The 16,824-nt window shown below is 37.5% G+C and overlaps 1 protein-coding gene across 1 annotated transcript; it reads left to right on the top strand.

Annotated features, from left to right (window-relative positions):
* The first annotated feature begins 281 nt into the window (after positions 1-281).
* PAX3 (paired box 3) lies at positions 282-16,151 on the top strand. The gene is made up of 4 exons (XM_085298567.1): positions 282-410; positions 1,138-1,352; positions 13,983-14,229; positions 14,761-16,151. Exons 1-4 carry the CDS (start codon positions 302-304, stop codon positions 14,793-14,795), a joined length of 606 nt encoding a protein of 201 aa, XP_085154693.1. The 5' UTR covers positions 282-301; the 3' UTR covers positions 14,796-16,151.
* The last annotated feature ends 673 nt before the right edge of the window (positions 16,152-16,824 follow it).

Here is a 16,824-nt window from a genome sequence, read left to right as displayed (position 1 = left end):
TCTCAGGCAAGGTTGTATTTGAGAGGAGAGTAGGATTTGGGGGTTCCTGTATTTTGTCTGTTAAACCATGGAAGAGTCTGCCAAGGACTCCTAGGAGCTCTGAGCTGATGGTGGACTTGCCCAGTATGGATTGCATATGTCTCTTTCTCAGACACTGAATATGTTTAAAATATGATGCCATTATTGCTAATGCACCTGTATGAAATGTATGAAAATCAAATGTACCTAATTAAAACATTTGTAGGTCTGGTTTAGTAACCGCCGAGCTCGATGGAGGAAACAAGCAGGAGCTAATCAGCTGATGGCTTTCAACCACCTGATTCCGGGAGGGTTTCCACCCAGTGCCATGCCGACGCTGCCAACCTACCAGCTCTCTGAGCCATCCTATCAGCCCACCTCCATACCACAAGGTACGGTAGCAAACAGGTACTTGGTCAAAATGGTGCTACTGAGGAGCGCCTGTGTTGGTCTGCTTTAGGAGCATCTTGTGCTCAAAGGCAGTGTCAGAGGGGTGTTGGCTTTTGTGGTTTGGGGAAGAATGGAGCTTTAAATCTTGGTTGCACTAGATTTCTGGGGGGCTGAGGGGAGAAAACCACTGTTACAGGTGAGATTTTATAGAGAAACAGTTACCATGCTGTCCCTGCTCCCTCCTTCAGATTTGGACCCTTACTATCGGTGGACCATGCTGTCTTTAAAGGAATCTTGCAAAGCCCAAGACTTTTTCTGATCATTACTGCTTTCAGTATAAAACATGGCAGAATTCCTGTGCTCTGACCTGGAAGAGACTGTTTCCAGCGCACTAAGGAGATAAAGCTCCCCTCTGCCCCCCTCTTTTTTTTCTTTTTTAAATTTTGCTTTATTGATTCTAAACAGTATATGCTTACTAAGACTCGTTTGAAAAATGTATATGTCTGTTATGATTTTTACAATAGATTTTATAGCAGTGATTTGGTAAAATTGTTACATAGGTTAGCTGGCCTAGTTAAATATCTAGTAATATTAAAGACTTACCTTTCTGTTTAACCAATAGTTAGATGCAAGTCCTAATAGAATTACATCAGGTTGAACATCACATAATGAACTTATTATACCAGAAAAACAGAGGAAAACACATCAACATGTTTCTTTTGCTCCTAGCCGTGTCTGATCCGAGCGGTACAGTCCATAGACCTCAGCCGCTTCCTCCGAGCACCGTGCACCAAAGCAGCCTCCCGTCGAACCCGGAGAGCGGCTCTGCCTACTGCCTGCCCAGCAGCCGGCACGGCTTTTCCAGCTATACAGACAGCTTTGTGCCTCCGTCCGGGCCCTCAAATCCCATGAACCCTGCCATTGGCAATGGCCTTTCACCTCAGGTCAGTCCTGTGTTTTCAGACAGAGGATTTGCTGTATACCAGAACCAAAGAGTCTATTCCCTCAGGCCACAGTATAATGAATTGCCAAATTTAAACCATAATGTATTCTTTATACAAGCCACATGATTTCAGTTTGCTGGTTTCCTTCTTTTATTTTTTTATTTTTTTTGCTCCTATGAGCTGAATCAAGGCTTATAGTTTATATTTAATTTTGAGTGATTTATAATGTAATCATGCAGGCTTCATGTTTACATTCAATTGTCAGGCATTTGTAATGTACTCCTATTTTCCTGAACCTCCATGGCTAGGTATGAAAAGTTTGGGAACTCTGATCTTGTAGTTTTCCTGTGAATAAAATAACTCTTGAAGATAATCTTGTGGAGGTTTTCCAGGAAAATTGCAGACAAGTTCTATCAAGAGTTCTGAGAGCTGAACAGTGTACACTGAGTTAGAAAGAAGTAAATCAGGAGTATTACTGTTTGGCAATATATAAATGCATGCATGCCATAATTGTTTTTCTAATTTGCATGAGCTCTTTTTAGGAGATCATGTTAATAAATTGCCTTGATAATCAAGTGTCAAAAGGTTGGTTAAATTTTCCTACATTTGACATCTGTCAGAAGTTGACATTATTAGTCAAAACTTAGATGATGGTTTATTCTATTAGTGTGAGCTTTTTCCAGGTGCTGGGAGAGAGATGTCCACCAAATTCTGGGAAGTCACAAAGAGGATGCAATCTATAATTACAATCAGGAATCTCTTCAGGGCTGAGAGTGAGAGTTTTAACAGCTTTATCTTTCTACCCTTTTTTCCTCTCAGTGGTTAGAAAAACAGAGAGAAGCTCAGAATGACACAAATGAAAAGTGAAAAGACAATTATACTCAATTACACACTAATCACTGACTATCACCACTGCCCGAGTAAGGAGAGGGCATTCTAATAGGCAGAAAATGAGATTTTAATGGCACAAAGGGTGGCCAAAATAACGACTCATATATCTTTGCCTCCTTCGTTTTCTTCAACTTGTGGTTTGCATCTCGAGAGTACAGTTCCTGGTTCCTGTGCAACGGTGATAACTCTGTGCAGCTGAAAAGTTCAAAGGCACTGGAGTTGAAAAGAATGAATAACAAAGGCAATGAAATAAACATTTTTGCCCAAAGGCAAAAGTTCATAAACCCTTTTTTGTAACAGTAAATGTAATTAAGTTTCACAGATTCCTATAGCATAGAGTGGGGTACAAAACTTTATGGCTTGAAACCTCAGGAAAAAAAAATACCAACAGAAAAACAAACGGATATACTTCCAACAAGACGTGAATGGATTTTGTTCTGAAGAATTCTGATTTCTAAATGCAATCTCCAACAAAAGCCATGACATTATATTAGTTGCTTCATTTTAAAAAAAATGATTAGATTCATAATGTGCAAGGCTTCCACAATTTGGACATAAGTATCTTTCTGGGGCTCAGAGTTAATCAATTCAAGTCAGTTGTTAGTGTCAGTTTAAAATGTATGTTGGTTCTGGCTATGGAAAATGTGATTTTTTTTCCCTCCTTTCACAAAGCTTTTATTGTCTGTGACACAGAAGTTGAGCGCAACAGTAAAGAAATCTTGTGATGTCTGGGCAAAAGTGGGACAAAAAAGTGAGGCCAAGTTTTCCCCCAAAGTCTTGCTGATTTGAGGTTTGATATAATCAAAAGGAGATCTCAGAGCAGATTAGACTACTTTAATCAGTTACTGTGCTTCTTTACACTCAGCTCTGTCCTCATGCTCAGAAACTCCTTTTCTTTCTTTTTTTTTCTTTCCTTTTTTTTTCTCCTTAGAATTTTATAACCTTTTCCCACCACTATGTTTTGAGCTCCTGGCCTCATTCTGCCCCTTTACCAACAGAGTTAGATGGGGGCTGATCGATCTGCTATCACTGAACGTACATGGGCAGAGTCCTTATAGGCGATCAGATCTGGAACAGCATCTTGGCGTCAGAATGGTTAACTTGACAGGCTGATAAAGATCTTTCCACTGCTCAACAAAAACAAACAAAATCCCCAGTGCCAAATATTCAGAGTTACCAGTGGCTGCTCCAAAACAATTCTGGGGGCCTGAACACTGATTTAAAGATCTTAGTATAAAACAGCATACCTAAACTTTGCGTGTGTGTGTGTGTGTATGTGTGTATATACATACATACATATATGTATATACACATGTATATATTTAAGCATTTCTATCCTTTTTTCTTGAGTGATGTAACATCAGGTAGGTAAATTCTGTGAAACAAATAGTGAAATAGCAAAATAACAGTTGTTTTACACCTGAAACAAGAGCCTAATATGTTGATTCCTTATATGTTACATTCCTGTGTGTAAAATGTTAGACACACTTTGGGGTGTGCTCCAGAGGTGGTTCTTGTCAAGCTTCTTCCGGGCTCTTTGCCCATAGGTGTCTAGATGCTGATTGAGAGGGTGAAGCAGATGTAGCCAAAAAGTCCACAGCCAGTTTTGTGTTGAGGGCTTTACTGAAGAAAGAGACATGGGAATTTTCCTGCTGAGTGGACATGTTGTGATGCTGTATGTGTGCATGGAATTTAGATGAGGAGGAAAGAGGGTGGTTTACTAGCTGGTGGGTTTTCAGCCACAATAAATCTGGATGTGTGAACAATTAACATAATGTTTCCACCCATCAGTGTCCCTCTTGCAGACAAGCACTCTGGATACATTGTTTATAAAGCTGAATTTGTGGTGAATTGGGGGGTTAGGGGAAGGGTCTGACACCTGAATAATTTCCTCTGATAAACCTCAGAACATACGAAAAACAAATCCAACATGAAGATTCACAGGATCATATTCTTACTTGACTTAAATCTCTGTTTCTCCTTTGAGTTCAGTTTACCCTAAATGAGGGTCTGACACAGAGACCCTTGGGGTTTGTTTTCTTTCCAGTTTCCCTTCTAACTTTGTTCTTGGGTATGATGGACAAATACCTTGTTTAAGGGAAGCGGAGGACAAGTGGAAGTGGCTGGAGTGCTGTAATTTTATTTTTATTGTGTTAGTCATGTACTTAGAGAGGATTGCAGGTCTTGGTCAGCTTTGAGAAGCTGAGGAGTGCTCTATAACATGCCTGTGCTGTGGGGCTGGTAGTTTATTGGGAAATAACATGGTGGTGCTCTTGCTGAAATGCCACCTTGTTAACATTCAGCACTTCCTAACATCAATGCAAGATCTGCAGATCTCAAGATGACTAATGATGCTCCATGTTCATCTGGTTTAGTCGTTATTAGTGGTTGTGGTGAGAGAACCTCTCTCTTTCAGACCTACAAAAGCTTGACTTTTGCAGGAATGAGACAGTGATTAATGTCTTGGGGAACTGATATCCAGGAGGGTCCTTGTTTGTATTTTATGAAAAAGCAACCAAACTGCAAGCAGTCTGTCTCAGCCGGAGCTCTTTAAGTATAATGTCAGAACAGAGATTATTAGTGTGTAATATATGTAAATTGCATATTTTTGTGTTTTCTATGCCTATTATGCAGCTTCTTGGCTTTCATGCATACATTTATGGGAATATTGTATTTCCTTTTCAAATTAGGTTTCAGTTGTTCAGTGCATTTTCTTTTAACAACCATTTGTTAACTCAAACTTATTAGGGAATAGCATCTATGTGTTCATGTGTGTGTACAGGATGAATTGGTGTGTTGCTTTGTGATCGTGGCATTAGCAATCACCCCCACTTCCTTGGATGTAAAGCAGAAGAGCGACTGTCAAACATTTGTCTTGCAGCTGCAGGTGTATGGTCTTGCTAGAGTGCTGTTTGTTTTTAAGATGGGAGTTCAATATTTTGAACTGCTTCATTTAAGATAAGGAGAAGTGTTTTCCGGTGTACATGGGCATCCCTTGACCTTGTCATGTGCTTTCTATTAATGGGCCAGTAGCATGGTTTGCCGCCTCCAGTGTGGGTCAGGCAGGCTGCTGGCTTTGGAGAGCGCTGTTTCAGCCTGCTCGTGGGTTCAGGCTCAGCAGCAAGACTCCACTTGCTCTGCTGCCCGCAAGGGACACCCAGCGTTAGGTAGTAATTACTAAGTTTTTACTGAAGTTAGTTTTTAATGAAGGAAGAACAAATGTATGTAATCCGTCTCCAGCTGGACGTCATTCCCCCCACCCTTGCCCTACAGAAAGCTTATGAACTCTACTTTTTCCTCTTTATCTTCCTCTATAAACTAGTCAAACTAGTAGCTTTAAAGGGTGCATTTTCAAAATGGGAAGTGGATTGAACATTAAGTGGCTGCATAGCAGCCTTTAGTGTACTTTGCCATTCTCCTGCAATTACCTGGAACTCGGGAATAATCTTGATCAGAAATAAAATTCCAAACTTTTCTGTGAACAGTAGTAAAAATGTAAGCCATGTCAAGGTTTCTTTCTTCTACTGTCAAAACATTTCACTGCTGGAGTTTAAGAATTATCCTGTAAATGTTTTTTTGTGAGGTAGATCTTAAGTGATTGGCCTCTCAAGTCTTTGAGAGCACTTGGTTTTCATTAACCTGACGTATGGATCTCATGACAGCTGTCGAATCAGTTGAGAGATAGGTTCATACTGTGTTGTTAACTTGGGTTTTAAGGGAAACATAGGAACTGGTGGCTAAAAAGCTTGCATTTCACCATTAATTCACAGGAGGAAAACAAAAGCAACTGTTAATTCCTTATTTTTTCCTCTACATTCTACTTAGTGTCCAACTGATTGTCCATAGAAAAAAATCATTTGGATCCAAGCCCCACACCAATCAGAAACTCATGATCTTTGTCATGATGATCTTGGCTTTGAGAGTTGTTCACTTAATAACCCAGGAACATGAGACAGAGGTCATGGATTTCTCCGTGAGGAATGAAGTTAATTCACATGATATGATTTGCCTGAGCATGAGTTTCTTTTTAAAGGAAAAAAAAAATGGGATTTTCTGTTCTTTCTATTTCTTGATTGTGGTACAAATACAAGTTTCAGTACTCTCATAATCATTATTTTGCAACAGTAATGATATTTATTGAAAAACAACAAAATAGTGACCTTATGCTTTGGATGTTCCTCCTAACTTCTTTTGCTAGGCCTGTTTCTCCCTCTCCCTCCCTTCACCAGAAGGTACATTGTGCTACCTTCAAAAAACCATGTCTGATGGCTAACAAACCCTACCCAAACGTGTAGCAGTTTTGGACACTTCTGGAAACTTAAGCCAGTCATACTGTACTTTCATAAGAAAAAATATTTAGGATTACAATGAAAAAATATACATCTTCAATATAAAAATGTAACAATAAAATGATACCATAAATATCAAACTATATCAATATCTTGACTTCTACCCCTTTTTGTCATGACAACCCTCAGTTGTATACAAACTCACGGCTGAATGTTTGAATTTTTGTCTTTTTGAAGGCACTTTATTTAGGCATTATAAGAAGATATAATTTATCCAGAAGCCTTTCCTTCTCTTAAACTTTCATATTTTGTAGCAGTCTTTGTTTCTGTATGCCAGATATAGCCTTGCCTATCTATGACAAAACCTTTTTTCAGGTGAAAATTTTGCTTCTAAAATCAAAACCTGAGTTTTCCCCTTCCCCATATTCTCAATACCTTCTAACTTTTCTAATTTATTTATCTGAGAAGTTAAAAAAACCTTTCACTATAAAGTATCATTCCTGGTTTATGGTGTTTTTTGTTTGTTTGTTTTTGTTTGTTTGTTTTTAATCTGGGGTGATTTCATATATAACTTTAAAAATTCAGTAGATATCACAAGACACAAAAAACTGGTCTGCCTATACTGTGCGATATTGAATTTTTCAGAAATTCCCTCAAAACTGACTTATCTTCCCGTACAATAATTTGCATGTACTCAGTACCATACCTTGCTGTGTCACTTAAAACAATTTTTTGCTTCTGCTACATATAGAAGCTCAATTTGAGCCGCTTGCTGGGCAAAAATATGAATCTGACCTTCACAGTGTATGTGACTGGAATGCATTGGTGAATTCTAATTCTTTAATGAATTTACAAAATAGAAATATCAACAGCAATCTAAATACTTGCATATTTATTTAATTAAGGATGGATACATGAATGAGGCCTTTGTCATGTGTAGTCACAGATGGCTCACTTGAGTCATTAATTATGCTCTGTTTTAGTTTTCCAAAGGAAGATACTAAAAATACCACAACATGATTCAGTGAAAAGCATATATTGCAGTGATATCTGAAAGAGCAAAACTTCATTCTTAGCAAAGTCATTCTAGAAAGCAGTGTGTCGCTCTCTATTCTCTTGAAATAGAGTTCAAATGCACAGGGCTCAACTTCTTTCAGAATTTGCTATTTCTCTAGAAAACTTTTATTTTTTTTCTTGATCTTTGTCAAGATGCTGGTAATAATTAATGGTCTTATAAGAGAGACACTGAATGTTGAGTCATAATACAGAGGGGCTTACCCTGCTTAAAATAACAATATATACTTTTGTTTGTACCCAGTGCTAATAAGCCTAACATTAGAGGCCCTGGCATATATATTAATGGAAACTTCATGAGTAAATCCTTCCTAACTGGTTGGATTACTCCAACAATGATTGTCCGTCATCTTCCTCGCCCTGCATCTCCAGGTTTATAGACATCTTATTGCTTTTAACCAAAGGGCTAGGATTGTGCAGCTACCTAGTTTTGGTAAATCCAGCCATGAAGATGTAGATCACTCAATAGCTATTATAGAGCCAAATATTTCTGTTCTGAATTAAATCTCATCCTATCTCTATTGGGTACGTGAAACATAGCCTGAATTCAGTGTGGGGAGTCCTGTAAAAGCTTTGCAGATCACATCCTCAGGCCTTTTGCCAGCAAAAATTGCGGGAGTATGTCTGAATCTAAAAAATGCATAGTTTTGTTTTCTATTAAAGCACAACAACAAAAAAAATGCACTCCAGTTACGAATGGCAGGTGTGCAGGAGCAGCACTGTGCAGCTAAAGATGTGTTTTGCTGTCAATCTTCCTCTTGTGTCCTGCATTGAGCAGGAGATGGGAGGAGACGTTCATTTGGGAAGAGCAATCTAACCACAAATTTAGGTTCATTGTGAGCTGCTGTAAGTAATATTGCCATGTTTAAGTATTTAAACTTGCTTGCCAGTATTCACAGGTCCTGTGACAGCCTGAAAAAGTTTTGAGTTGTTTTCATATAGCTGTATCTATGTGTTCTGAATATATGTTCATCTTTGGGTTTTCTATTTTGCCTTTTCAGTTATCTTGCCATTTTTTGTAAGTTTTTCCATCCAACCAGGAGCTAGAGATTTACTTTCTCTCTGGATTACTTTGATAACATTACCTAGTACTGCAGCTCCAGGATCTAGCACCTGGAAAGACACTAATTTATTAACAGATTGTCACAATGTCACGAACATGAGTAATCTCCTGCAGATACAAGTATAATTATTGAAGGACCAAACATCTTGATAATTATCCTAGAAGTACACCAGTGCACCCTCTCTGATTTCAGTGCTGCTACTACTGATGTCTAGTGGTGTGAAATCAATATGAGGTCTCATCTGATTTGAGTATGTGGAAGGTCAGATCATCAGATGTTCAAAGTCTGTGTATTTGCTCCCATTTACATTAAGGGAGGATTTGGTTCCCAGTGCTTGCCATTTGGCACAAAAATTCCTTTTTTTCTTTTTGGCTGTTTTCGTTATTATAGCAGGAATGTTCATCTATATAAAATGAACCAGCAACATCATTCTAGAATTCTGTAGGTACAAATCCATTTAGTTAATAGAATTCTGTAGGTACAAATCCATTTAGTTAACTAATTTTAATTAACCTTCTAGAAACTCTCACTCTAATAAAACTAGCCTTTTCAAGTGCTCTTTTTTCATACAATATTTGCTTCTGATAGGTTTTTTTCTACAGTGAAAAGAGTTAACAGCAGGTAATGCCATTCATCTTAGAAGGAGGTTGAAATTTTCAGTGTTAGTGATGAATGAGGGTATCTGACCCACATCTGCTTCCCATTAGAATGGAACATTGCCCTGACATCGTTAGGAGCATTTGTCAGGATTCCCTGGACAGAGCTTCTGTAAATTACATGCTGCAAATGTGTCAGGGTCAGATAAGAGGATATCATTAACTCCACTAAAGTTTACTCATGATTCTGTCAGTTCAACTTAATACGTTAACTGCCAACAATTTTCCTTGAGCTGTTTCATTAAATCTTTCATTCACAGGAGGGGGGAAAATGTAACACTGTACCCCCAAAATATTGCACATGTTCTTTTCTCATAAATCATATTAATTGCAGACATGGTCACAAAGCATATTAAATGCAGGCATGCGTAAATGAATTAAAACATATGAGAATTTTATTGTGCCTATGGTAGGTCCTACATCCTAAAATACCAACCACATTAACAGGCATAATGTTTCATTTAAGTGGAATAAGCTTTTTCTCAGTTTAATAGCCTTTATTTTGTTGATAGTAGAAGTATTTTTTTTTATAATAGCTGATAATGGACCAGATGTTGCTTACACATTTTGAAAGCTTTCATCATTCAATATCTCTTCCTCTTTTTGGATCATATCCTTATCTAGTGATGTTGTGCTGATCCCACCAGCTAGGGATTTATCCTAATGAACACTTGGGATTGTTTGGGAAGTGCTCTCCAAAAGGGTTTCTGTAGAGTTCGGTGGTTCAAGTTCACTGTGTTCATTCTGTTTGTTCATAAATGCAGCTTTGTTTTCTAATTATTTTATCAATTTTATATGCTGTCTGTTATATAAGCTCAAAGGCTACACATCAACATTTCTGGGTGGTTTTTATTTTAAATTGAGAACAAAACATATCATGTAACCAAAAACCTTACAACCTGATCTTTGGCATTTATAGGAGTTCTTCTGAGTAGTTACAGCAGCATTTGGGGTCTAGGTGTTAGATCAACCCTTGTGTGTTGTTTTTTATTCTTGCTGCCGCCTTTGGGATGCAGATTAATGGGAGATGATGGCTGTCATCTCAGCTTTTCCAAGCTAATCCAAGGTGAAGAACGTTATACCTAGATGGTATATGGGCTGATTAGATTTCTTTTCCTCCTTTTCCTCCTTAATTATTATAAATTAGATATGTTTATTTAGAACTATATTGCTTCATCCCAGCAGAAGATCTGACCTGCAAGATTCAGATTTTCATACACCTACTGCTAAGCTGAGGGTGCTGTGCATCTTGCAGAATTGTCCCATTAATTGATTAGGTGAAAGTCAGCTATGCCCTTCCGGTAACTCCTTGTATGGGTGATAAGGTCATGGCACATACCATACGAAAGACTTCTGCCTTGAGGCTACTTCCCTTATAGCTTTCAAAACAGACATGACCAAAAATCTAATTATTTAGATACTAATCAACTGCAGGATGATTCCTAAGGCCTCTGGAGGAGATATTTCTGAGAAGATGGTTACTGTTCAGACTTTAGTTTTCTCTGCCTCAGAATACTGTGTCTGTTATGCTTAAAAGTGTCTGAGTTATTCGATGTATATGCACTTAATAAAAAGATGCCTAAAGAGTATGTGGTTAATTTAAAATTTTTAAATTAAAACTCATCAAATGCTAATTTTAGTTTGTTAGAGAAGATAAATCTCCTGGAAACTGGCCTCATCTAAAACATTAGATATAGATGCTACTAAAATTTGGGTGTTTTGAGGCAGCGTCTGGATCCAAGTTTAAATTTGAAGGCTAATCTCCAGCTTTAAAATAACTTAAACTGCTGAATCAATTCCAAAATTTTTGAGCTCGCATCTTTACTGTCAAAGTTCAAATGATGATGTCTTGGGCTCTACTCTATTGAAGTCATTAAACAGAAAAGAGTTTAGTTACTCTTAAGTAGGTAATATATATATTTTTTTCAGGTAGTACCTGGTAAAATATCTTATTTGCTTAGCTATGCAAACTTTTTTTTTTAAAAAAACAAAAAACTAAGAAAAAACGAAAACCTCTGAGAATTGTCCTGCAGAGAAGACTGCCCCCAAGACTTGAATGCAGTGGTGAGAGTGAAACAAGCCCAGCTTGTCCTCTTTGCTCTTGAACTTTGAACAGAACAAGATCCATAAATACCAAGTCCCATAAATACCAGAATCTCATATGTGCTACACTGGAATGGAAAGGGCTGTGCATTTATTTCAGTTTTCTGATAAAACCCTGTGTGTTTTAAAACACAGTCAAAACAGTGATACTTGTGCCAATGTAAATATTTTCCAAGGTAGCAATTTTCAATGTAAACGTTAACTTAAGGTATGGGGTTTTTTTGTGTAGGTCTTTTTTATTCTTTTAAGTCCATTAGTGTTAATCTAAAAGGATGAAGATTAATTCAGTGTGAAATGAACACCGATTCTAATACAGCCAATATTGTGTCTTGCTGATGCAGTGTCAGGTCTTCAAGCATGCTAGATTTTTAGGAGTAGATAACTTTCCAAAAGGACAAAAAATATATTTGTAGTTCCTAAAGTGGAAAAACTTATTAGGGTAGTTCAGAAATTTTAATATTTTTTTAGGATCCAATTTAGAGGAAAAAATTCTGAGACACCAGTTATTTCAGTTTTTAGGTGTTTGGCAGACATGATAGTGTGCAAGTTGCTGTGCTAACATGATTTTTGTCTGTGTCAATTCCAAAGAATTTTTAGTAGCTTTTTATTAACCTCAAATTCTTTAAATAGGCTTTGTGCATTGAAAAAATAATCTGAATTTAGTAGAAGACTTATTTTAACCTGAATTTGAATCCTTCATTTGAGTTTTTAATTTCAAAGGGATAAGATTTCAGTATCTAAATGAAGTCTTGGTCATATTTTCAAGCTTCTCCTTTTGCATGAATACTTTCGTTTGCGAAACACTTAGAAAATATCTTCAGCTGGAAGTGTAAATTTTAGCTTACTTGAAACAAGTGAAAATTCTATTGCTATAAATAGTAATTTGAACACCCCCCCCCCCCCACGGGATGTCTTGGGTGCAGAGATGTTTTGTGTTCTTGTCTTGATGTAGACATCTGGGTGTCACTTCTCTGAAATACTCTGCTTTATGCCTCTTGCTTGTTTCATTATCAGACATGCAAGACCTGGGTGCCATCTTCCTTTCTACTTAAATCATAGTTCCTGGGGTTTGTTTGATTTATTTAAAAAACAAACAAAATTCAGTGCTGGCAGAGCCAGGATCATGAGCTCCCTACAGCAATAATCCCTCTTATTTTGCAGTGGAAGATGAATGCAATTCAAGAAGAAATATCAGAACTTTAACCAGACATGTTTGTCTGAGCACAGATTTATTCTTTACAAAATAGACTGCTATTTTAATAGTTCTTTGTAGGTTACAGTAAGAAGTGCAGTAAAATAAATTACCAAAAAGCATATTGTTTGTAATGCCTTTTTGGAGGAGATATGATTTGGAGGAAAGATGATTTTGGACTAGATGGTCCCTTCCAGCCTCAACCATTCTATGATTGCATAACACAACCTGTGAACTATCAGAATATACTGTTTAGGTGGAAGCTGTATGCTATCTTTCAGTTACAACCTGCAGGTCATTTTTTTCAGGCATTGAAATGCGCCTTATTCCAACAGAAGAAAGCTCTTCTCTTGATAGTACTTATCTTTAAAATGCGCTACAGAGGTGTGCTGGGAAGGGAATACATCAGTCTCTAGCATGAGGAGGTTTTGAGAGTCAGTGATTTATCACAATAGCATCCCTGCCTATTGCTCAAAAGCACAGGTGCTTTTAAGTCTCTCTCCTTGCTCTTCTTTTGGAAATTATGCCTAGAGGGCTGAGCTTTTAGAGACAAGGATGTTTTTTTCCATTAATTTCTTTTCAGCTAGTCATGATTCTTCTGTTGCTTTCATAACTGCTTATGTATGAGCAGCTTTTTAAGGGAGTTAGGGTCAACTTGAAGCCAGCTTGGAAAGCTAGATTATTTCTGTTGTATCTAGTATTGCGGCTCTTGCATCAACCAGCACTTTCCCCTTTTATTTCTTTACAGACCAGCACACAGCACATACAGTGGCAGCATGAGTTTTATCTGTTCTGCCCCTTTTCAGCATATTCCTGTTCTCCTGGGTGCTGGGATTCGTTGTTACTCACATTGATCATGTTGCTGTGATCCACTTCAAATTCATTTAATTTTAGTAATTACTGACCTCAAAACAAATATTTTCCTGAGCTTTTTCACAGCTTTCCTGTGTTTGTAGACCATGCACAACTGCATGGTCTAAAGAATCATTACCTGTTTTTTGGTCTCTTATAACCAAATCCTTGAGGAATAAACACCTGTGGAAATTCCAGTTGGGACACCTGATTACCAGTCTAAAATCATAAAATATTTTATTTTTTTTGCTTATTTGCCCCATTCCTTATTTTGCCACCTTTGTGTATCACTTTTTCTAGATTGTTAGCCGTCTATTTATTTACTTACTATTTATTGGTGAATTATACCACTTTTTATCCCTCTCTGGATTTGGTACCGAAAGCATAGGTTGAATAGCAAGTCTGCCTGTCTTTGGAATTTAAACGATAGGCTTCAGGATGCTTTTGGCTCTGCATGCAATACAGATCTTCATGTGTTTTAACTTTGTTACGATACCTTTTATTTTTAGGTAATGGGACTCTTGACTAACCATGGTGGTGTGCCTCACCAGCCCCAAACTGATTATGCCCTGTCCCCTTTGACTGGGGGACTCGAGCCCACCACTACTGTGTCAGCCAGCTGCAGCCAGCGGCTAGAGCACATGAAAAGCTTGGACAGCCTGCCCACGTCCCAGTCCTACTGCCCACCAACCTACAGCACCACGGGCTACAGCATGGACCCTGTCACTGGCTACCAGTACGGACAGTATGGACAAAGTGAGTATTGGGACGTCTGCACAGTGAAGTACAAGTGCGTAACTGCTTAGCAATGGTCTGTGTCTTCTGGTTGCTACCAAGAAAGTTATGAGAGTAGATCCTAATGTCTGACTACTGCTCCTCTCTGAGATAGGGCTGAGCTCACTGGTGAGATAGCTGATTGTTCAAGCAAGATTTCTGCTGCATAATTATTTTCTTAAGTGATGTCAACAACATCTTGATGTTATTAATTGTTGAGACATGAAACCTGATTGCCATTAGGTAAAACATAAGGATTGTCCAAAATGAAATAACCACTGGCATTTCACTATTAGAAACACATGTTCTTAATGAGGTCAACTCAAGAATCATTATAGTATATAATCCCAGATACATAGAGTTTTGTCAAACTTGTCCTGGGAATAAAAATATTAGTCCTTTTCCTTTGATATATCAGTATTAAATATGACAATGTCAACCTGTAGTTGGCACGGCCCCATGCTGTGAGACTGTCACAGCATGACTTAAAAAGCTTCTCTTGCTTTTTTGCAGGTGCCTTTCATTATCTGAAGCCAGATATTGCATAAATGAACTGTCCGCTTCAAGTTAAAGCCAGTCTTGTTTTCCGGTCTCACTCCAGTGCTTGGATACGAGGGGTCTTCTCACCGCGCTGCAGTCTAAACTGGGGCGATCCCAATGAGAGAAGCAAGCCTATGTTCTCTCCAGTCATTGCTTTTAGTAGACTTTTGAAGGCTGGACAAAATTATACAGAAGACAAAGGCCAAAAGCAATAATGAATAAATAAATGCAATGTGGTTCAGTATAAATGGGTATATGAAACAGAGCAGTATTTAATATCACTGCCTGGCAAAACATTCCATTTTTTGTTGCTGAAATTAATGTGCATTGATAGGGACAAATAGAGAATTCTGAAAATTAGCAGTTGAGCTCTGCATACTCTGAGTCATCTGACAACCAATGCTGACTTTAGTCTAACTTCAAAACTGCTCAGTTTCCGACAGATGGGCAGCAGAATCTTTCATTTTACACACTGGAAATTGTCATCAAGAGGAAATGTCACAGTCCATAGGAAGCTAGAATGAGTGCAAAATCTTCCAGAGTAAATTATTGGTTATCTTACCATGCTTTTGTAATTGTATTGTCAATAGATGTTATTTACAAGTTTTGCTTTACCAGCAGAGAAGATCTTCTGTATCATGAAAACCAGATTTTACCTTTTTGTATGTGGAGTTTTCCTAGTCCATGCTATGTTTTCAAACAAACAAGGAAAAAATCAACAATGTGACTGATTTTTCACAGCTGTCTAACAATGTGCAATACTGTGTACCTCACGCAAACTTTGGGATCATCCAAAGTCATACAGATAGAACTATATTTTTGCAGGTACTTTTATTTTTGCATTGCATAATTCCTGATGATAAAATACAGAAACATTGCAGTGTGCTGGACAACTAAAATCCAGCTTGCTAATCATGATTTAAAGGTCATTTTCAGGAAACAATACGAAGAAATGATTACGTTTACGTTTTTTGGTTATGTACAGGACTTGAACAGAAATGGTCCTGTATTTGACACATTTGTTTAAATTATACAGTGATATCCATTATAGAAAATAATAATAGGAACAAAAGTTTACAAGATGTTTGCATTGTGACATTTTAGAATGTCAATAAATTTGTGTTTTGTGATGTTGAGAGGAACAGAAAGATGGAAAGCGGTGTTATTTATTTCTCTCTATTCTTGGAACAAAGAGGGAGGCAGAACACAAATACATTCCTCCTAGCGTTAAGGACTATGAAGTAGTGAGTTAGATTAGGTTCAGTACAGAGATTAGTTCACACATTGGTCTTAAGGGTGATGGAAAAATGAAATACTATCTTTGTGTTGAGGCCTCTACCAACAACACGTGTTGTTTAAAAAAAAAAAAAAAAAAAAAGTCTTTCATGTAAAAAGTTCAGTAAATATTTACTATTTATAATGAATAAACAGTTATGAAGACTTGCAAAGCACTGATGATTTTGTTCTTAAAATGTAGCATTGTGCTAAATACATTGATACATTTTTAATCTGAATATCATGAAGAAATAAACCATGTTATCTTCAACTCGAACTGTATTCATTCTGTAAGCATATTTCGCACACATCCTAAGGCTGTGGAAGCCTTGGGCAACCTCTGCCTGGGTACTGCTAACACACTACTCAGAGCTTTGTGCTTGTTAATCCAACTACGCATTTTTTCAAATAGTATCTGTGCCAGTACCTCTTTCTGACAAATCAGAAAATTGTTGTGTCTTTGTTGTGCATCTATAAGGAAAGAGATAGGATATTAAAAAAAAAAAAAAAAAAAAAGCTGAAAATGAGGAAAAGGAATTTTTTTTCTCCTTCAGAGTTATTTCTCTGCTATACTTTTAGCTATAGTGACAATTAAAATGAGGAAGTCTTATTATTACCCACTCCCTGCTCTAAACTGTTTCTGTTTTTTTCAGTGATCCTTTGTGTCCCTTCTCCTGTCTAAGGGCTCAGATATTGATATTTGTCTAGTGGTCCCAGGCTTGCCACAAAGGTCAAATAAACACCCCCCACCGACACACACCC

Source organism: Rhea americana, unplaced genomic scaffold (assembly GCF_003343005.1).
Source record: "Rhea americana isolate MKP2758 unplaced genomic scaffold, rheAme1 scaffold_14, whole genome shotgun sequence".
NCBI classification, from domain to species: Eukaryota; Metazoa; Chordata; class Aves; order Rheiformes; family Rheidae; genus Rhea; species Rhea americana.
This window is presented reverse-complemented; position numbering and strand designations above follow the sequence as displayed.

Excerpts from the sequence above, each read along its gene's own strand:
- PAX3 (XM_085298567.1), top strand. The coding sequence starts at position 302 with ATGGCTTTCAACCACCTGATTCCGGGAGGGTTTCCACCCAGTGCCATG. Across the intron at positions 411-1,137 it reads GCCCACCTCCATACCACAAG|CCGTGTCTGATCCGAGCGGT; the intron begins GTACGGTAGCAA and ends TTTTGCTCCTAG. Across the intron at positions 1,353-13,982 it reads GCAATGGCCTTTCACCTCAG|GTAATGGGACTCTTGACTAA; the intron begins GTCAGTCCTGTG and ends TTTTATTTTTAG.